This window comes from Aristolochia californica, unplaced genomic scaffold, assembly GCF_029961685.1.
Source record: "Aristolochia californica isolate CCGP_79_NKW_82.1479 unplaced genomic scaffold, dmAriCali1.0.hap1 SCAF_11, whole genome shotgun sequence".
NCBI classification, from domain to species: domain Eukaryota; kingdom Viridiplantae; phylum Streptophyta; class Magnoliopsida; order Piperales; family Aristolochiaceae; genus Aristolochia; species Aristolochia californica.
In genome coordinates, this window is record NW_027181782.1 from 2,376,415 (window position 1) to 2,397,469 (window position 21,055).

The 21,055-nt window shown below is 37.2% G+C and overlaps 3 protein-coding genes across 5 annotated transcripts; all 3 read right to left on the reverse strand.

Moving 5' to 3' along the window:
- Positions 1-908: 908 nt before the first annotated feature.
- LOC137944096 (AT-rich interactive domain-containing protein 2-like) lies at positions 909-7,036 on the reverse strand. 2 transcript variants are annotated; one of them, XM_068789618.1, is made up of 5 exons: positions 6,932-7,036; positions 5,524-5,564; positions 3,917-4,031; positions 3,596-3,799; positions 909-3,104 (listed from the first exon to the last, which is right to left on the reverse strand). In XM_068789618.1, the coding sequence occupies exons 4-5, from the start codon at positions 3,596-3,598 to the stop codon at positions 2,160-2,162; spliced, it is 948 nt and encodes a 315-aa protein (XP_068645719.1). In that variant the 5' UTR covers positions 3,599-3,799; positions 3,917-4,031; positions 5,524-5,564; positions 6,932-7,036; the 3' UTR covers positions 909-2,159. The 2 variants fall into 2 exon arrangements, with proteins under 2 accessions (XP_068645719.1, XP_068645720.1); XM_068789619.1 differs by having other exon boundaries at positions 3,900-4,031.
- A 2,446-nt stretch (positions 7,037-9,482) lies between these two features.
- Positions 9,483-12,659, reverse strand: LOC137944094 (protein DETOXIFICATION 35-like). The gene is made up of 7 exons (XM_068789617.1): positions 12,362-12,659; positions 11,143-11,768; positions 10,711-10,767; positions 10,366-10,604; positions 10,060-10,178; positions 9,886-9,972; positions 9,483-9,794 (listed from the first exon to the last, which is right to left on the reverse strand). Exons 1-7 carry the CDS (start codon positions 12,647-12,649, stop codon positions 9,708-9,710), a joined length of 1,503 nt encoding a protein of 500 aa, XP_068645718.1. The 5' UTR covers positions 12,650-12,659; the 3' UTR covers positions 9,483-9,707.
- Positions 12,660-17,738: 5,079 nt separating this feature from the next.
- Positions 17,739-20,331, reverse strand: LOC137944300 (protein OCTOPUS-like). 2 transcript variants are annotated; one of them, XM_068789946.1, is made up of 2 exons: positions 19,393-20,331; positions 17,739-18,897 (listed from the first exon to the last, which is right to left on the reverse strand). In XM_068789946.1, exons 1-2 carry the CDS (start codon positions 19,597-19,599, stop codon positions 18,058-18,060), a joined length of 1,047 nt encoding a protein of 348 aa, XP_068646047.1. In that variant the 5' UTR covers positions 19,600-20,331; the 3' UTR covers positions 17,739-18,057. The 2 variants fall into 2 exon arrangements, with proteins under 2 accessions (XP_068646047.1, XP_068646044.1); XM_068789943.1 differs by having other exon boundaries at positions 17,739-20,331.
- Between the last annotated feature and the right edge of the window lie 724 nt (positions 20,332-21,055).

Genomic DNA, 21,055 nt, shown 5'->3' on the forward strand with positions numbered 1-21,055 from the left:
ATTCATATGATGAAGAATTTAAATTACTTAGGAAAATAAAGCACATGATGGCCTTTGTTTTTTCATCTTATTTTCTTCATTACCCATTATCCTTTTATTATTTGGCAACTTTTCTTCTACCGTCCTTTATTCCCCCTTTGGTCAACCCTTTGGTGTTTTGCTTTGGTTGGTCTTTTTTATATATATGGGTTTCTAAGTCCATTGAGAGTTTTTATTGGTACCCTTGGGTTTTTTATCACTGTCTTGTGAATAACAACATTATCCACTTTAGCGATTATTATCACTATATTTATTCAAAATTATTTTATGTTGGTTTCGACTTATATTTTATTACGTATTTATACCCTTTGAGAGACTGTGCCTAGTTTCATACATATCCTTGGGACACCATGATGGATGAGATTATTACTTCATCTATGTTATTTGTTTAAAGTTGGGATCATTGCCATTACCTCTCAACTTGAAGAAGAGTATTGGAAGATATGAATATAATATATCAGAGTGTCATTGATATAATTAATTTATATTTTGTTTCTTCTTCACTCTTAGTAGGGTACATGGTATAATTATAATATTGATACTTAATATCTATAAATGTAACTTAAAGGATAAGGTTTAAACTAAATCCATAACCCTATTCTTTCTCCTCTTTTCTCCCCAATGTGTGCATTATTTTCTCTTTTTCTTCCTTATCTTTTTTACCCACAATATAATCTAAGGAATCCTGAAAATCAATATACTATTTTAAATTCCCTTCTCTTCTTAGTTTTTTTTCCCTCGACACACTTCTATGGGACAAGAAGAATTAGGGTAAAAAATTTCCATCCCCTAAAATTGATACAAACACTTGAAATTTCTTGTCAAACAAATTTTTTCGGTTATATTTTTCAATCATTTCCTATTGACACAACCACACCCCTCAAACTTGGCCAAGCCCAACCTTGGATAACTCTGTTATGCAAAATGTCTTACCAAGTTAAACAACTGAGAAGACCAGATGTCATCCGCCAAGCTTCTCCATCAACGATACAACAAATAAGAATCTCTCAATGGGATCTCGTACAAAATCTTCTCAATCCATAGTTTGAGCAGCATTCTTCCACAAAGGCCTTCACAGGTCTTCTAAAAAAAAATTCAAAAAAGGTGCTCAAAAACACCACAGCAGTCTCTTCATAAACTCATTTCAAGTATAAACCAGGGTTTGCCTTCTCAGCCATAAGACACATGTTGCCCAAGTTTGGAAAGACCCAAATAACTTGTAAATATGCTTAGGCTCGGGGGACAATATGGGTCCCAAACTGTAGGCAAATCTTGAAGTGAAGAAACCTTTTTGATAGGGCGTAGCCACAACATATCTCCTCCATTGACATTATGTGCACTAATACTGCATCGAGACCTAAAAACATTGTCAACAATGGGCAGGGCCAAACATGCAAAAACCTCAACATCGCACGGAAATCTCGATCAATGCGATCAATGCTGAGGAACGCCAACTTCTGGCATCATGTTGACAGGAGAGCTTGTCCTGGGTCAATTAAAAGGTGCAATAAAGAAATAAAAAATTCGGATCCAACTGCACCTTTATTGGAAAAGAGCTCGGCATGTAGCTTCTATCTTCATCCGATGCAAGGTTGATTGGAACTTCAGTTGACTAATACAACAAATTCATTGTTCAATATGTCACTTATCTTCTTCATGTAACTGGATTTGGCTCAACGCCAATAGTTTCTTTACCTAGTAATAGAAGTGAAAAGGAAAAAGAAGGAAAACAGAAAGCAACTGTACCCATGACTGATCCGGGCAATTTTACTTTCACTTTCGAACCACAAATTCTGACAGCCGATCTCTCAAAGGGAAGCAAGCAAAACTGATACTTGAGCTTGAAGTACAATTAAAAACTGAAACTCATGCTTGCAAGGCAAGGTGCTCCACAACGAAGACTGCCCTCACCTCTGCAATTTTCATTGTAAAGGTATTGTACAACAGTTGTACCAGAACCCATCTCTGGAAAAATATGACAATGAACAACCTCCTTGAAAATTGTCAATGCCGATTGAAGATATTGAGAAGATTAAAAGAAGGTTTTGTACTCTCCATTTTCACTCCTTTTCTTTCTCTTGTCCAAAAACCTTTCTTTAAGTAATATGATCCTAAGGAATTTAGTTTCCGACTACACTTAATTCCTTGTCTTCTTCTGGGTCCAGATCTACAGAGTCCCCAGGATACTGACACTGCCTGTTCTGAGAGCACAGTGAAATACCATTGTCATAAGCCTTCATCATCTCATGACCAAAACTGCCGCCTAAAAATCCAAACTCTGATTCGTCATCATCACTATCAATGTTATTTGGAGTAACTCTGTTCTGATAACTTCTTCTCCGGAGGAGAAACACATTGAAGTAATAGTTCACAAGGCTTTGTGTACTTTTAGAAGGAAAACTTCTATGAATAGGTTCCCAGAAGCTCCTTTCTAGAGATGGGGGGTTTAATTGCACTATAGTCTTAAATCTTTTCTCCTCATCATCTGTCCAAGAGAGTGAAACTTCTTCTCCCATACAGTGAAACTTCCAATGGTAGAAGGCTGGGCCCAGCTCACGATTCAGAAGGATTCTTCTCTCTGCCACATGAAACCTAACACATTCCACAGAACCTGGAAGTCTGCAACCACAAGAATTAGGTCTGCCTTTCCCAATAACCTCACGATCAACCGAAGTATTGTGTTGGTTCACCTCAAGGGGCCAGTGCTGAATGCCTAACCATTTTATGTCATCAGATGTACAGGCTGTGGGGCCTGTCCAAGTAGGAACTTTAACTTGGAAGAATGGGCCAATTGGAACCCGCTTTTGTAGCTGATCTTTGCAGAAGAGACCAACCACTGTTTCCCTATTAAGGGTAGCATAAGTTCTTAGTACTCGTTTGGCAGGCCTTACACTGTATGGTAACAAAGTCTTCTCTGAATCACCTTCAGAGTCCATTGGTTTATTGGAACAAGAAGCAGATGATGGAGCCATTTGTGATGAAAGGAGCGTTAAGCTGCACCTTATCCCCTTTTGATCTGATCCAACATAATCTTCACAAATAGATGGATGCATCCTCTGCTTTTTCTGAAATATTTTAATAAAAGCATTCATTTGTTGGGAAAAAAAAAACTGGAAATTTTTTTGTGATAAAAAATTATTGAAACAATCACATTCAAGCATAATTTGAAAAACTTGACGAGTTGACCTGTAACTTGACCAAGTGAACCTGGATCAGTTACAAAACCTGGCCAAGGTTTGGCAAAAATCAGTCAGATGCAAGACTCGTCTGAGTCCTGGTTCACTTGCTTGAGTCAAAAAGAGGAAAAACTCAAGTTTGAGCAGGGGAATTCATAGACAAGAAAGTTTGTTAATCTTTGATTTAGGAAAAAGAGTGGAAAGTATGAGGGGCAAAATGAAAAATAGGAGAGAAGGAAGATAAGAGAGAAGCAATAAGATGAGATTGAAACAAGAAAAAGCTGAGAAGATAATTAAAATAAGATAGTATGTAACATATGGAAGGAAAAAATGGAAAATGAAGAAAAGAGTAAAAAAGAAAGAAGAGAAAGAGAGCATACCATTTTTACACAGCTACAGAGAAGAAGAAACAGGATCGGTAGATATAGAGACTTGGTTTTAGGGCACTAGTCTTTTGCTTTTACTAGCAACGAAGCCCATCCAACAAATAAATCTGACATATTACATTAATTGCTCTCAATCTCATGGTCGGAATCCACAACCCAGTCATTGCTTTTGCAAAACCACCTCCATAGGACAAACAACTGAAAAATCAATTGAAGAAGATTTGTTCACTCCCTAACAACCAGTCTTATTTCATACTTCACAGAAAAAAATTCAAAAACAAAATCGAAGTCTCCTAACCTAAATCTGCCATATACCTCAAAGCAAACTGCATTTTTCTTCCAAAACAGACCGTAAACAGAAGAGGCGGGGGAAAGTGAGTTGAACGGCCAGAAGCATAAAGGTTAAAAAAACACCAGGGCACACTTCCACCTACAGAAATACAAAACATCTAATTAAATTTCACAAATAAAAAACTCTTACCATCAACAGTCTGAGCTTTGCAGCAAGATAGTGATGAGAGGAAAAAGAGGCACCTCTCCATCACCAAAATTGATTTGAAGACAGAAAAGAAAGAGCGTTGGATGCCCTGAAGCACAGAACACGACAACACGAGGGAGAAGGCTTTTCTTGAATGGAACTCTGTATAAACCCCACTTGGCACTTATTCAGGGAGACCTTTTTAGAACAAGACACAGGCAAGAGTATCTACAGGAATGCATATATCATAGATCAACTCAACAATCAACAACCCACCCCCACCCCCCAACCTCCTCTCTCTCCCCTCTGGCAGCATGTTGGGGAACCCAGTCCCCTAGAGACCATCATAGTTCATAGTTCCATTTCTCCTCATAGTGTTCTTAGTAGGGGAAGTTCTTAACTCCTTTGCTAAGTAAAGGTGATTCAGTAAATGTCAGGTCTAGAGTATCAAGAAGTTAATTGCCCCCACAATTAGGTAATAATATTTATGATGAAATAGCAGATATTGCTACCTCGCTGTCTATTGCCTTCAAGCATATTCTTCCTGAAGTTAATAGCCTATAAGATCAATTAACTAAAGATGTTTCTTGAGGACATCTTGCCGTTGGGGACTTTTACCTGCTCTAATCAAGGGACTATGTTCCCTAGTAACATGTACTTTGTACTATTCTCTAAAATAAAAGCAATCACCATTTTTCCAAAAAAAAAAAAAAAAAGAGAAAAAGAAGAAGAAGAGAAGGGGGAGATACACTCCACACATAATGAAAAGTAGGTATAGCACCAAGCCAAACCAACTAGCAAACTGTTTGAGCTCGGCTTAGTTCAATTTTTACTTGAGCTCAGCTCGAACTCAAATTTGAAATAAGGCTCGTTAAGTATAACAAGCCAAACTCAGCTTGTTAGCTCGTGAGCCAACTCGTTAGCACAATTTTTTTTACGAAAATACCCTTTAATTGCTCTCGTCAATTCCCTCTTTAGTTGGTTTATAGTTGCTCTTATTTACCTCAAACCTCAAAGATGATCGATCGTTCAGCCTTTTTGGGTCCCTTAACATCTAATGTTGTTGTTTGCTAATGGAATAAACACTATTGATGGAGGTGTTTGCTCTTTCTTTTGGGTCTATTAAGCTGGTTATTATATATAGTATGATCCATTGCAAAGTCTTGGACTCCTCTGTGATACCTTGCAGTTCAATGGTACCAAGGTCATCACAATATTCTCTTTATTTATTTTTGTAATTTTTGTAACTTTTGAAGTTTTAAATATAGGTTGAAGCTCGAACCCAGCTCGAGCTCGAGCTCAATTCCAATTTTAGGCTCGAGGCTGAGCTCGAGATTGAAGTATTCAGATCAAGCCAAGCTCAAACATATGCAGGTTCGAGCTTGGCTCGACTCGATGCCACCCCTGATGAAAAGCACCTTAAATAACATGACATAGAATATACCTGTCTTAAGAGTAGTAGAGTTGATTGTCTTAAGTTTTGCCCTGCAATCACCATAAGACCATACACAAATAAAAGTTTAAAATAAATCATATATAAAGATATTGACAAGGAAGTTATAGTAACAAAAAATAAAATAAAATTTAAACATATAGAAATAGAACAATACAATTCAAAAGAGCTTCCTTTATATAAAACTAATACAACACTAAGCTAATATAAAAAAGTTACATTTGAAAATCAATGCTATTTTCTTTCAAAAATTATGTGAAGCAAGAAGGAAATTTTATTGAAAAGTTAAAAAAAGAACTTGGAAAGCCAATCACCAGTTTCTATAAATTCACCAGAAAAGGGACAAATTATAATTCAGAATAAACAAATTTAAATAATGAGAATTAGATGGATAAGCAAATTCCAACCATCATAAATAGAGTTATGAAAAAACAAAGTAGTGAACTTATATTAGCCCTGTAAAAACGTTATCACGTCTACATGAAAAATCCTGTAATATCTAATATAATTTTACTCAAACCATATAGGAATTTAATTTTAGAGGTCACTTCAAAATTAATCCGATGGTAAATACAATAAAAAAATCATGAAAAAGGGTCTTATACTTGGATAACCACGCAAGACTATATAATTCCAAAACATATAAATTTCAATCATGAATTGTATCTGAAGGCAATAGAGAGTAAAACAGAAGACATATGTGTAACCCGTGCATTTAACCCATGAAAACCATCTCTAGCACAACCAATGCAAAATAATAAATAAATAACTTGTTTATTGTTTTGAAGTGCTTAGACATAGAGAAGTTGAAAGCAAAGTAGAGGTTAGAGAGTAAAAAGAAATAAAAATCGATACATATTCTGCTGCACGAATTAACAAACATGTGCTATACAATAATACAAACACAACAATCTGCAAAAGATCAAAGATAGTACCGATATTAATATTAGAGGAAAACACAGTAAAAGAAATTAAATTAGATATCTAACATAAAAGGATTCAACTTGAAATTCAAGCCTCCAACTTTTCTCTAATTTTCAAGAAAGAACTATACGAATTTCAGATTTGTAAGAATCAGACTTTCTGATTAATATTACAGAATGAAAGTGAGCTGGGTTTTCTTCCATCGGGTTCCCTAATCTCTCAAGGAAAAGAAGGGAGATGAAGAAAGCATCATAGAATAAGAGAAGAAAATTAAATGAAAAATAGGGAAGTTCTATAGAGATCGGTAATGGAGACTTTCCAATTTCTTTCAGCTGATTCACTTAAAATCAGTTAGAAAGGTGATAGAACATACATGAGAAATAAAAAAATAAAAAAAAAAAACAGCGGGGTACACTTCCACCGTCAGAAATACAAAACACCAAATTAGGGTTTACGAAAAAAAAAAAAAAATTACCGTCCACAGCTTTCGAGCTTTGCATTAAGATAGCGATGCAGAGGAGACAGAGGCACCTCTTCGCCTCCAAAGTCCAAGACCGATCTGATCGAAAAATGAGAGGAGGGAAAGATCGTCGGATGCACAGAAGCACAGAGTACAGAGTACAGAGAATGAATTTTTTAAATCAGCTTTTTTTTTTTCCTTGAGGAGTGCTTGAGCCAATAAAAATAATAAAAATAATAAAAATTAAATTCTTTTATGCAAGTTGGATGGACAAAATTTTGCCTTAATAAGATAGAAAAATCAATTTTAAATCTAAGTTTTATACGTCAAATTATTATAATTAAATTCAAATATAATTTAAATACAAGAATTTTTATTTAATGTATAAATTAAAGAGTTTTCAAAGATAAATTATCAAACAAAAACCTAATATTTATAAATAAAATAATAAAAATAATAAAATAAATAATTTTAAAATGATATGATATGTGTTCTAACTTTTTAATGATTCTTTAATGATTCTAGCTTTAATTCCTATTCAAGGAATATCCTCATAAACATGGTGCTTACTAATATCTTAGTAATGGTTTTAATTACCCACATTTATCCCTCTTTTACAATGTAAAGGAAAGTCATGATAATGAATGGTGACAGATCTCTCCTCTATTGGTTGAAAGTAGTGATTTTTGCAATTGGTTCAACAGGCCAACTCCCAAGGGTCGGTTTGGAACCCATGGAAAATAAAAGAAAAGAAAAGAAAATGAGAATTTGACTATTATTATTTTTAAAAAATATTTAATAAAAAGAAGAATTTGATCACTATCTCATTTTTACTAATTTTTTTAGGAATAATAATGATCAATTTTATTTTATTTTTTCTTTTCTAAGGTTCCAAACAGACCCAAGAGTCAACTCCGAACTAGCTCACTAGGAGGGTAAGTTGGTGTAATGGATGGGACTCATGTGCTAGTTTTATATTCCTAAACTTGTCCCAACTAATGTTTATCCCTTTGACCTCTTTTGCATCTGAATTTTCCGTTTTATGCTTACATATTTATCGATTTTTTTATAAGGAGTCGGTCCATAAAATGGCATGACCATTGGTACAAGAACAAAAGAAAATTACAAATTCCAAGTGTTGTGTCCAACCTCTAATTTGGTCGTGATATCCACACAAACTCAATTTGTGTTTTGCTTAATTTGACGAACAAATTGTGAGTTCCTTAATCGACTAACTTCAGTTCTGATATTAGTCTCCACTTAATGGTGACAAAGTAGTTGAGAAGATGACTGTTTGTTGATACACTTGCTACAAAAATCCGACAAAGAGAGTTTCTTCACAAATTTTTTTCCCAAAGTTCTTCCAAAATGTCTCTTCTCTCTTCCAAAAGCTTACTATGGACCTCTATTTATAAGGTAACAGGGGCGGTGGTTCAACTACCCCACCTTTTTCTATTCCTAAACTTCTCCCTCTACCCTTAACTAGTACTTGTACATGGGGAGAGGGTCACATGGCAAAACTTGTTCTTCACTCGATGAAGATGTGATACTTGTTCTTCACTTTATGTCATCTTTTCTTTAAGGTAGAGTCTTCCTAGGATGGCACATGTTGCTTATGTGTCACCCTTTTGTTTAGGTAGAACTTTCTTGCAATAACATGTGTCACCTTCTGTGTTATTTTGTTGCTTATGTAACACTTAGGTAGTGCTTAGATGATGTCTCCTCTTCATTTGATCTTAGTTGGCCTTTGAACTCAAACAAATAACATTCATGAGACTCTTTTCAAATAGAAACTCCAGCTTCAATCAGATTCTTGGACTTTCCCTCTCATTCAACTTCTAATACTTTTAAGTGGATCGAACTTAATAACATCTGTTGCTAGTTTCTTCAATGTGGTGCTGCTGCTCGAGGCTATCAATCTTCAGATAAGTTTTCTCTCTCTTTTTTTTTTCTTTTCTTCTTCATGTTTTCTCCTTTATCCTTCCTCCTTTCTCCCCTCGTTTTTCTTCTCTTTTTCTTTCGTCTTCCTTTCTTCTTTCTCTTTTCTCCTTTCTTCTTCCTTCTTTTTTCCGTCTCTCGTTTTTGCTTTCTGTTTCTTCTTCTTTTGCTCGTGTTCTGTTTTTTCTTTTTTCTTTTTTTTTCTTTTTTTTTTTGGGATGCTATGGTGGTCGGAGACAATTCCGTAGCCATCGAAGCTCAGTTGAAGGCACTGAAGCCAGTAGAAGGAATGTCATAGCTCAGCCTACGACGGGCGAGAAGAAGAAGGCGACCCACAGCTGCTTGCTCGCACGAGGTGCGGTGGCTCGTGTTGGCGACTTGCCCGTTCTACGACATTTTTATACGTCATGTGTGCACAGTGCGCATGCGTGTGGAGGTTAGTGCATGCACGAGCATCACGCATGCTCTTGCGCACACGCGCGGATTCCAGGCTAACGATTTTGGCCAGTGTTTGTTGGGCGGTCAGGCGTAGACCTGTCCCGATTTTGGTCTTCATTGAAGAGCTGCTTTGATGGCTTTTTATAACAAAAAAAAAAAAAACATCTGGAAAGCTTCCCTTGAAGGGCTTTTTGAACCTTGTGAGCTTATAAAGGACTAAGAATAGAGATCGTTTTACCATAAAAAAATGATCTCAAACAGATTTCCGCCATGGGAGATTTTTTTCCATAAAAAATAATGATATTGAGATCAAAATCAGTTGGTTTTATACGAGCGAGATCCACATCAAAGCAGAAGTTCAAAACAATGGCGAGAACCTTCCTTGTACGCTGAGAAAATGGCAGTCAAGAATTTTTCACTTTCCATATACTATTAGCTTCGGTGCTTCTTCCAGCACGGCATTTCCTCCCCATTCTTTTACTCTTTCAGTCGCTTGGGCAGCCTGCAATTCGAGGATTTTAATCAACTTTCCGAATTCTGCCAGTAAAGGTTGAAGTGACAATCAGTTAGAGAAGAAGGTTTCTTCTTCTTACCTCTTTGTTCCAGTTCGTCTTCCAGATAATTCCCAACAGAATTAACGTCTGAAGAGCAGTCCCACAGAGCATGCCAATCCAGATTCCCTATCAACATAAAGCAGAAATGAGAAAAAAATGGATTTCACATATGTTTCTCTGAAACAGAGATGCAGAGGAGGAACAGAAGCTCACCTCAGCTCCTAAACGGAAATAGTAGCCTAAAAGGAAGCCAAGGGGAAGCCCAAAAATGTAGTAACAACCCAAGTTAATATAAGCTACTAAAGCTTGCCATCCCCCTCCAATGGCAACTCCTGCAAACACGAACAGAAAAATGCATTTTACTCTGATTTACATTAGAAGATTGAAATGGGTAACTGAAATGCTTCTTTTTGCTCATTTCTGTTTCAAGTGATTCTTGTTTCAACTGAAGGTTTAGACAAATTCGGTTTTCAAAGAGTTTTCCAAATCTACAGAAGAATCAAAGAAATGGATGAATACCTGAAATCACCGGCTGGATACTGTTGAGAACCATGGTGACACCAAGAAGGCCGGCAAGTTGGGAAACAGCTTCTTGCAGTTTTTTGCTACTAGTAAAGATGACAGCAAAATAATCCTTTGTGATGAGAATCACAGCCATAAACACCAGTCCGATGACAAGGGATGTCAAAACCACATTGATGACAGAGAACTTGGTTGCTCTTGGATTCCCAGCTCCCAGCTCATTCGCGACTCGAACACTACACGATGGAAAACGAGGAGGAAGTTCACAACATAGAGATTAAACTCTTCTCAAAATCAAATTAACCAAAAAAAGAAAAAACTGAGAGCAGATAATTTTGTTACCTTATAGCAGCATTGAGCCCAATGAATATCATAGCTTCCCAGCCATTGACATTCATGCTGAAACATAACACAGTTCAAACAAGGGATAAATAAAGTGTGGAATGTTAATTTGTAGAGTCTAATTAACGTCTTACGCAGAGTCAGCACGCGGATCACAGAGTTCACGATATATTGACTATTTTTTCATTAAGGGTAGTTTGAAAATTTCACACTTGCATTTCAATTACCCTAGTTTTCTCCGGGGGCGATGTTATTAGGGTGATTGGTGATCATAAGTTGTGTGAGAAAGAGGTTAGATAAAAACACAGATAGTATTAAATTAGGGTGTCTAATTCCTAACATGGAAGATGAACAAAGATGAACCAATGCAAAGGCCATGATTCAGCAGAAGTAACAATCTCAGTTTGAAAAAGAAAGCTTCGTGATTTTTACCAGATTGAAATAGAACCGACTGCAATCTCTGCATCATCAAGGTGGCCGGTAAGGATCACCAGCGTCATCATATACCAAATTTCCAAACAGAGCATAACAGCAGAAGCAATCGACAGCTTTAGGAAGGCCCAGATGTCTTTCAGTGCCAACCATGACAGCCCTGTCCACCCATCCTTACACCAGCCTACGATATAGATCACCTGACCGATGGCTATCAGCCAGCTTGAAATGCCATAAGCAGCTGCAGCTCCGTCCAACCCCCAGCCACAGACATAGATGAAGACCCAGAGCAGCAACACATGCAATCCCAGAAAGCAGACGCCTATCCATGCCATGACCCAGACCTTGCTCTGAGCTTGGAGGAACTTCTGAGTGGGGAAATTGATGGCGAGGGAGAACAGCTGCGGGAAGATCCGGAGGGCGAACTGCCCCGCCACCTCTGATATCTCTGCCTCTTGGCCGAGACCCTTTAGGATTGGGGTCGCGAAGATGTAAATTGGGGAAAGGATGATGCAAGTGACGATCAGGATTATCCATGAACGCTGCATGTAGACGCCCAGCATATAGACCTGTCCGGCGCCGTAAGCTTGCCCGCATAGTGTTTCCAGTGCGCTTCCCATTCCGAGCTACAGCCATTTTCGAGAAGGGTTTCAGGAAGGAATTAACGGAAGTGTTTTGCAGAAGTTATGAGAGAAATCAAGCTAAGAATTTCAGGGGATACGGGTATACAGCAGGAAAAGCTTCCAGAATTAAATGCAACAGTTTCTTTCAATTGAAAATCTCGAAAAGTATTCCTCATGGTCGACCACGAAATCCAACAACCATTCGATGGCGTAATCATGACCAGAATGAAATGAGTTGCTAGTGATTAGTGATTAAAAAGCTTGATTGTTCTTTAATCATCTCTATCCCCAGAAACATGGAAGAATTTTTCTTGTCAAAGGAAACCCAGTCGAAAATTTATGTCACTATGATCTCATCTTCGGCATTAAAATAGAAGAACAAAGCTTAAATAACTGAGAATCCGAAAAAAAAAAGGCTCGATGAATCAGAAAACGAAGCACAGAGAAATCTAGATGAAAACTTATGTCACAGTAACCTCAGCCTTGCCATGAAAAGAGAAAACCGAAACTCAAAGAAGTGAAACTCCGACTGGAAAGAGCTCGATTAACATATGCGGATAAACAAAAAAATGGAGAACAGAGTGAAAGCAAATGACCAGAAAGCCGAACGCGAAGTTGTTAATGACGGAGAGACAGATGGCGACCGCGGAGAGCTCGAGGTTTCCGATATGACCTACGAAAATCTGTGTAGCGGAGTTCAAGCCGTAGAGGCAGAGGATGCTGCAGCCAATGGGTACAGCGATGGACCATAACCTCCATGACTCGATCTTGAACAGACGCCAGGCGTCGGAGATTCCTCTGACAGGCGGGTACTCGCCGTAGGACTCCCCCCCGTGCCCGTTCAGGAGTGGCACCTCCGACGCTCTGCCTCCGTCCGCCTTCATTTCTTCCCACCCTCCGAACCGACGAGACCAAAAGACGTGGAAGAAGGTAAACTCTGATTTAATTAGCGACGCGACAAGACAGACGTTGGTTCTTGGCCATGGTGCATGGTCCGGTTCAGTCCGTACGCAGCAAATTACGCACCAAGGGTACGCCTACTGAAAGCAATAATTACTGGCACAGTCTTATAGTCGTGGGTAGTTTCGTAATTTTGTTTACGGTGGTGGTTAGAGCTAAATAAAACGGATGTCTCGTGCGAACGCCACTGGTGGGTGAGGTACGTGGCACATGCGCCATGTCTTATTGGTCTATTTTGCCCTAAATTTGTTTATATTTATGAAATTTTAATTATTTGACCTTTCAAAAAATTGAGGGCACCCTTGCCGCTTCTGCGACCAACCTGAACCCAACTTTTCCGCCCTTTTAGGGTTTCCGATTTCGTCACAGAGGAAAGATTTTTGCTGGCGGGACGAAGGGAGCAGAACCGCAGAAAGCCACGACGTCACCGATAAGCAGAAAGAAAATGGTGGAACGAAAGGCTCTTCTGGTTTTGATGCTTTCTTGTCGTGTCACGGCAATCATCAAGCCGCTTTCTCGATTTAAAAGGCAAAAAGCCAAATTGATTGTGGTGTGCTGAAGCTTCCTGTGGTCGCCGTCCGTCGATCATATAGGAGACGTGGGAGGCGAAGCCAACGCAAGGTTGAGTGTTCGGGGCCGCGTGTGCATGTGGTTCGGACGATGTACAAGGACGAGATTCGGAAGCAGAGGAGGTGAAGAGGATTGATAGAGAAAGTTGAAGTCGATATCTTGGTCGTATTGATGAAAATTTTAGAAGATTAACTAATTTCAAATTAGAAAAAATTAATATTAATTTAAGTCTTATATAAGTAAACATCTAATTTTTCTCCTTCAAATTTAAATTAAATTATTTAAATAATTAATTTTTTGCTTTATTCTTAATTACCTCCTTATACATTCATTATAATATTATGTTGATTTTTATTTTCATTAATTTTAATAATAAAATTGAAAATTTACTATTATTATAAATACAATGAAGAAAATAGTATTCTTGTTAAAAAATAATTTTTAGGAAAAAACAAAAAGATAAATGCAGCCCAACCTTGACTATTCTTCGACCTTCTTCCCCTCTTTCAAAATATGCTCTTCGAATGTATTCATCGAGGTTTTCTCTCAATCCATTCTAAGAAGAATATGAGAACTCATTAAAGGAAATAGAAATTACATTTAAGGGTGTCAATTTTATCTATTTAATTTTATTTATTAAATAAAATAAATACTCATCTTCGGTGTGATTCACATTTGTCCTCCTTTTTATTTTTGACTGAGGGTTTATTAGTCGTGGCCCAGTTTGACTTTTTATGGAGTTTCCAATAATTTTCTATAGTATGGTTGGACCTCCCATTGATTGCATCCTTGGTTATCTGTTCTGGATGGAGTGGTTCTTCCTTTATCTCTTTTATAATTTCTACTGTTAAATTGGGTCGAAGGCTCTATCATAAAATGACTAGTCACTTAGGAAATCTTTTTCCCAGCTAATAAATACAAGATCTTTATACTCACTAATGTATGTGGGACTATCCTTTTAACATTCCCCCTCGTGGATAATTTTGGGTGGATGCCCATATATGAGAACCTTGCTCTGATACCATGTTAAATTGGGTCTAAGGCCTTATCCTAAATGACTAGCCACTTAGGAAAACCTTTTATGCCAACTAATAAATGCAAGATCTTTATACTCACTAATGTATGTGGGACTATCCTTTTAACATCTACCACGACTTCGATTAGTAGAAGATGTGCCTCTATTACCGGAGTACATGGTTGATGATACTTCATTATGAGAGGTGGAAGAAGAATTTGGAATTTTGAGTAAGGGGGCACATACATCATCATATGTTAGAATAGCGAAAAAGCTGAGTTGAGTTTTGGCAACCTCAAGATAAAGTTTGATGTTTGCTAGACAAATAGTGGTTGTTAACGCCTCAGTTTTTTTTTTGTTTTTTTAATAGAGGCATCAGTGGAGGAAGGTTGAGCTAGCTTCCACTCTAAAATGAGACCTCTGAATCTTGCCAAGTACTCATGTAAGTTGTCTCTTTGTTTGGTATTGAACAAACTTTGTAAAACATCATATAACTTTTAGATACTCTAAATGTTTGAGTATAGCTTGAGGCATGTATACCAGATTTATTTACTTGTCTCTAGATGGATTACATTATTAGCTACATGCTCCTTCATGTTGTTTATAAGCCAACTAATCACCAAGGTATCATTTTTCAACCACTTATTGTAATTGATATCTTCATCATCAATAGGTGGTCCTAGCTTGGTTAGGTGACGTAATAGGTCTCAGGTAATAAGGAATCTCCTAACCAATTTTGACTAGCTCAAGTAATTAGATAACCCTCTTAAGGGTACGGTGGTAATCCTAAGAACATCATTCTTACTTCCAATATGTTCTTCAGCCATGAGAAGCAAGTTGTGAGTAATAATTCATTCAAATAAAGCCTAGGAAAGAGAGGCTACAAGGCATATCACAATTAACTCAAATACCAATTGGCATAATCTAAATAAGAACCAAACCAATTAATTTGAACCAACTCGGCTCAAGAGAGAATTCGAGTTCAATCATTCAATTTCAATCTTCAATTATTGACATTAGTTAATGCACTTAATTAAGGAAACTCTTGGCCCGGTAAAACATAATCATATCTTTCTTGACTAAGAAAATCAACACAAATATTCCACCAAATCATGATCTTAGAAAATCTTCCACAAAATTAGCTACTTCCAAATATAAATAAGAAAATTTTCTCTTGTATTATTGCCAAAAAACCAATCTTTCACTCAAGGAGATCAAATTTGATTCTTGTAATCTTTCTAAAATTCCAATAATTTTTTTTAAAATTATGAGGGAGAGAAAGGAGATTAATTCTCAAAATAAAAAATCATCAAATATTATTGTTCATACTCGACAAACCAAAAATGTTCATTCTTCATGCTCAATTTGAGAAAAAGATCTTGATAATACCTCTTCAAACTTAATATCCGATCATTGGAAAAATCTTGAGTAATTTCTCATGCATGGCTTTGTGAAGAACATAGTCATAAGCTTATAGTGAAACAAAGAAAAATCAAGTAATGCTTCAAGAAAGAACTTCCATCATCGCTTGTATCAACCCAATTTTAATGAATAAGAGGCAATAAGACAAACAATATATAATCGATGTAGTTCTCTTTTAAGCATCAAGAATCCAATCTTAAAATCACAAAAACCATGAGATGGGCTTGAAAATAATACAATTATCTGAGCATTACAACAACTTCATATCCTGAAGAGATAGAATAAAGATAATCAACTTCTCTCAACGAGTTTGCATCTTCAAAGAGCCTTCAATATATGACTTGATCATCAAACTTTTAGAACATCTTCTTTTGACATTCGGATCCTAAATTCACTGCTCCGATACCATGTTGAATTTAGGATCTCTTGATTAGGACCTCGAGCAAAGAAGAGTGTGAGAGAATAAGAGAAGAAGAAGAGAAGAGAAGAAAGGGAAAGAGAGAATTTAGCTAGAGAAGAAAAGAGGGAAAGAGATATAAGAGAAGAGTCTTATGCCGGCAAAGGGAACTTGGACGAATTGAGAGAAGATGAGAGAACTTGATACTCTGCCCTAAGCGAAAGGTCTCTATTTATAGTTTTGGAGAAGATGTTACAATGTTTATAATACCCTTAGGACTACAAGCTTTATATAAGAAAAGACATGAGTAAATATATTTTTTCTTAACTAATTACATATTTGTGCCATTTTATGAGACTTCTTCTTCTTAATCTTCATGCCATCTCTCTTGGACTTATAGGTTAGAGCCCATCTTCTAACAATACTCAATCATATATAAAGATGATTCGATAAATTTTTAATTGAGTTTATATGTTTGATATAAAACATGATTCGAGTGTTTTAAAAAGAATTTTATAATATCATTCCATTTATTTATCCAATTACTAATCCTATTGTTTGATCATTATACACTTGATTTAATCTACTTAATTCATTCTTTTATGACAGCAATAGTGAGGCAGAAATTGTCCAAAACCTCTAATTATACGTCTTAGTTTTATATGGAAGGAGCAGCTGTCTGCTGATCAACATGAACCAGCAGACATACTTTGAAGTTACTTTTAGAAAAGCCAAAAGAGGGGGGGAAACTCGTATTGGATGCCAAATATGCTGACTGGAAAGCTTCCTGTACCCTATGATCAAGGTTCTTTGTTGATTAAACCTGCAAATATTTGTTAGTTTTAGGGTGATCTTACCAAAAAGAACCCAAGAGCCTAGTACTCTGTTACAAGATTGTGAGCTTCTTCATCACATTTATTCATGTAAAGAAGGCAAGCAAGGTAGAAGAAGCAGATCCAGAAAAGTCATTAAGTACTGCAAAGCACTCCTTGAAAGTGTTATCAATCCATTTAAATGCTGTCAGAAATAGCTTAAAGGCTGAAAAAAGTTAAACTATCAAGTCCCATCTACCTCTTGCAAAGTTCATTTGCAGTTCACTAAGAACGAAGGGTCGTTGGTAGCATCATTTTGGGTACTTTCTAATTTATTATCTCAGGGTCCAAAATGTCACAAAAAAATGCACTTTCACAGGAAGTCTCCCTAAACAATGGTTTGAAACAAAAAACTTGATTCTGTGGCTGAAGAAGGCAGTATCTTCAGCTCATATCTCTCTAAAATGGGTTTTTTTTCCCAGAAAAGTAAATCCATTGGCAGAAGAGACAACAAGTAAGAGTAATCCCCACTTCCCAGCCTGGGTGAGCAGCAAATGCTATAGATTGAAAGTCTTCCTATCCTTTTTAGGACAGAACAGGTTACAATAAGTAGAAGGATGGCCTTCTTCGGAGGCTTCTTCGAATCAATCAAGTAGATATTCAAGTAAAAAATTTAGTTCAGAGTTCATACCACAATGAAAATTGAAATTGGAGAAGTAGAAATTTGCACACAAAACATGATCAAAGAGGAAAAGCAATCAGAACGTAGAACCTGTTGTACACATTTCCATTATTAATTGAACAAATAAGATTACAACATTCAAAAAGTCTTCATAAGGTAAATCTTTCTCTCACAGTTCACTGAATCAATTTGCATAAATAAGAAAAGCAGTTAAACTGTATTTTTACAAAAACGAAAAAACATTTATGCCCTAGTTGAGTGGTGCATAAGCTGAGCTTCTCCTTTCCTAAATCTTCCCAGTTTGAACAGTGATAAGACATTCTTCCAGTTTTAATGTCCAATGCCCAGTGGCTAGACCAATCAACGCAAAAAAGAAGAAACTGTACCCATCGCACAGTCCTCCAGGGAACACTTCTACCATATGTTCAGAATCTTCAGAAACCGAGAATACCTCTAGCAAAAGATTGAGATGTTCTCCTCCTTGTTCCCCTTCGGCTACTCCTCAAAGGTGTCAAATAAAATCGCAAAAGACCACTGTCCAAGTTTCCTGGTGATGAGTAGTGAACACTTTGGCTCCGACCAAACATGAATTCTTTCTTCTTCTTTTGAAGATCAGGTTTAAACCTCAGCATCTCACCGGTACCAATATTTTTGCTTCTAACTGAACTCTGTTGCCTTCTGACAGAACCTGTATTACTCCCAGGGAGTTTCACACTACTCTCTGCTCCTATAGATTCAACATTTTTTTCCTTATGAGATTCTCGCCAAGACTCTGATAAGGACCTCTCCAAGACATTGTCACGTTTGTGAATCAAATCCCTCAAGGGGCTGGTTATATTCTTATTCCAGACCTTACTCCACCCATGATTTCTCCTCCTAATCTTAGGTATTGGGAGATCTTGACGTGTCTCCTCACCATGGGATTCTCCATTAGGCTCTCCCATACTTCCAACAGAAACAGGCTTCTCTTCAGAAGAAGCTACAGTGCTGGTTCTGTACATATCTTTCGTATCAGTGGACAGCCTAGATTCATCCATTGTTGCATCCTCAGGCAAACTCCGCCTGCTGTAGAATATTGAAGAATTTGGATCTTCCTCTATACCCATAAAGGTGGGTGCAAATGTTTTACCCATCATGACCCCATCCCATGAATGTCGTGGATCTTCCCAGTGGACCTTACTTGAATCACAAGAACTCTTTTGGTCACAAGAATGTCGAAAATTCTGGTTTGATTCAGATTGCTTCACACTCAGACCTCCCTGATAATGCTTATCCTGCATCAAATGTTTTGTACAAGCACTTAACAACCTGCATCTCAATAATTTCCTTGAGAAGGTCGAACCTGACCAAAAAGATCCACCTCTATACTTTGAGTTCTCATTCTCCATGGAAGCTCTCTTGTCCACATCTACATTATTGGTGTTAAGATCTAAGCGGCAAGCATCTACATTATTGGTGTTAAGATTTAAGCGGCAAGCATCTACATTATTGGTGTTAAGATTTAAGCGGCAAGCCTGAGTTTCCATAGACACGTTAGCTCCAGGTCTGCTTTCAGTTTCACCCACTCTATCACTCTGAGGTGCATCGGGGTCCTGACAGAGCCTCATTGTGGAATTAGTGATAGACAACCTTTCAATGTTTCTATGCTCACTTGCGTTTTCAGTTGATTTAAGATTAATAACAGAATTTTCCGGCTTACAGATGTTTGAGGAACTCTCACTATCCAAACCATCATCCAATTGAAACAGAGACAAAAGAGTTCTTCTTACCCGGATATCAGTAGAATCCCTTTGCAGTTCAGGAACGACTACAGAGCATTCTGCCTGCTTATGCCGGTCACCAAATCTGGGTTTTGGGCTCCTCTCTACTGAATCAACACTTGCTAACCTTTCGGCTAAGCAAGAAGAGCAGAAACCAGTAAAAATCTGTGAAGGGTGTTTCCTACACCGGGTTAAACTGCTACTGTCCAGACTCATCTTCTCAGCCACGAGCGTTCCTGCTGCATTAGTTGAATTTCAAAGACGTTCGAGAAGAGCCTGAAAAATCACAGAATTGATAACGAACAGAAAAGTAAAAATCTTTCCTCCACTATAGATCCCCTCTACCAGGCTCGACCAGTAGAAGCATATAGACAACAAATAATTCCTCCGGAACAAAAAGGGACCCCGGCTTCGGAGTATAAATGCAACCACGGCAACCGCTAACTTCAGCAAGAAGACTTGAGCGTCAGAGACCTGTGAAACTTCAGAGAAACCTTCCCGTCACCCAACTTCCTCCACAATCATTCCTTGCATTCCCACTCTAAACTCGTTTACTCCAATCACCCACTTCGTGTATTCCGCAGAAAAAACCATCAAATCCCGGAGCCAAAATTGACTTCAACAAAGTAAGAACATATCAAACGCCTGCAAACTCTTACTTCTCCACTTTTGAGTAGAACCCCAGAAACAGCACTCCAAGTGGTGAAGAGTAGCTGAAACGAAAGTCTACTCCCACCAGTTTCCAACGATTAAAAAATTCGATTTCTAGGGAGAAATTTCAGCTCGAAGCTCGATCCTTCCCGTTCCAGTTCTATAAATAAATATGGCAAATCAATGTCCAAGAACACTAAAAAGAAGTGCTTTATTTTTCTATCGAAACCCTAGTCTCAGCGTTTTAGGTAAAAATCTCTGGTTTCGGATCGTCGCGAGAACCTAAACCTCTGCAATTCGGTCGTGCTAGAAGAAAAGCCCTAGATTCTCTGGAGGCCAGAGGATGATGCTAACATCGAAAAATAGAGCACACTGAGTAGATAATAGGATAGAAATACATATTTACCCCCCATCAATCTCTAATTTCCTATACTTCGAGGTTCTCATTGAAAATTCGATAACTACCAAATGCCCAAATTACCCTTCACTACACCTTCAAATTACTATAAAACTCTTAATTTTCTTTTCCCCTATTTTAATGAAAATTTTATAACCATTAAACATTGAAAATACCCTTCATTCCTCCTTCAAATTCCTATAAAAAACTCTAATTTTTTTTTTGGATAATTTTATTGAAAATTTTATATCCACCAAAATCCAAAATACCATTCATTATTCAAATTAATGAAAAAAATACTACTTTCTTTTATCTCATTTTAATGAAAATTTTATGAACACTAAACATCGATTCATTACTTCTTCAAATTAATATAAAAAACCGATGGATATAAAAAATATAATAATTAGTATCCCATTTTGGTCCAACCTACGTCGAACCCAGTTTAGCCTGGTTAGATCAAAATCGGTCATCCGACTGGTTTAATAACTGGGTCGGTTTTAATAAGATTGATTTAGATCAAAATCGGTCATCCGACTGGGTTAATAACCGGTTCGGTTTTAATAAGATTGATTTAGATTATAGAGAAGGAGTTTGTTGGAAGGAGAAAGAATTGGGTGATTC

Coding starts and splice junctions, on each gene's coding strand:
- LOC137944094 (XM_068789617.1), bottom strand. CDS start 12,649: ATGAAGGCGGACGGAGGCAGAGCGTCGGAGGTGCCACTCCTGAACGGG. Junction 11,769..12,361: donor ACTTCGCGTTCGGCTTTCTG/GTCATTTGCTTT, acceptor AAATGGCTGTAG/CTCGGAATGGGAAGCGCACT. Junction 10,768..11,142: donor GTCGGTTCTATTTCAATCTG/GTAAAAATCACG, acceptor GTTATGTTTCAG/CATGAATGTCAATGGCTGGG.
- LOC137944300 (XM_068789943.1), bottom strand. CDS start 19,599: ATGAGTCTGGACAGTAGCAGTTTAACCCGGTGTAGGAAACACCCTTCA.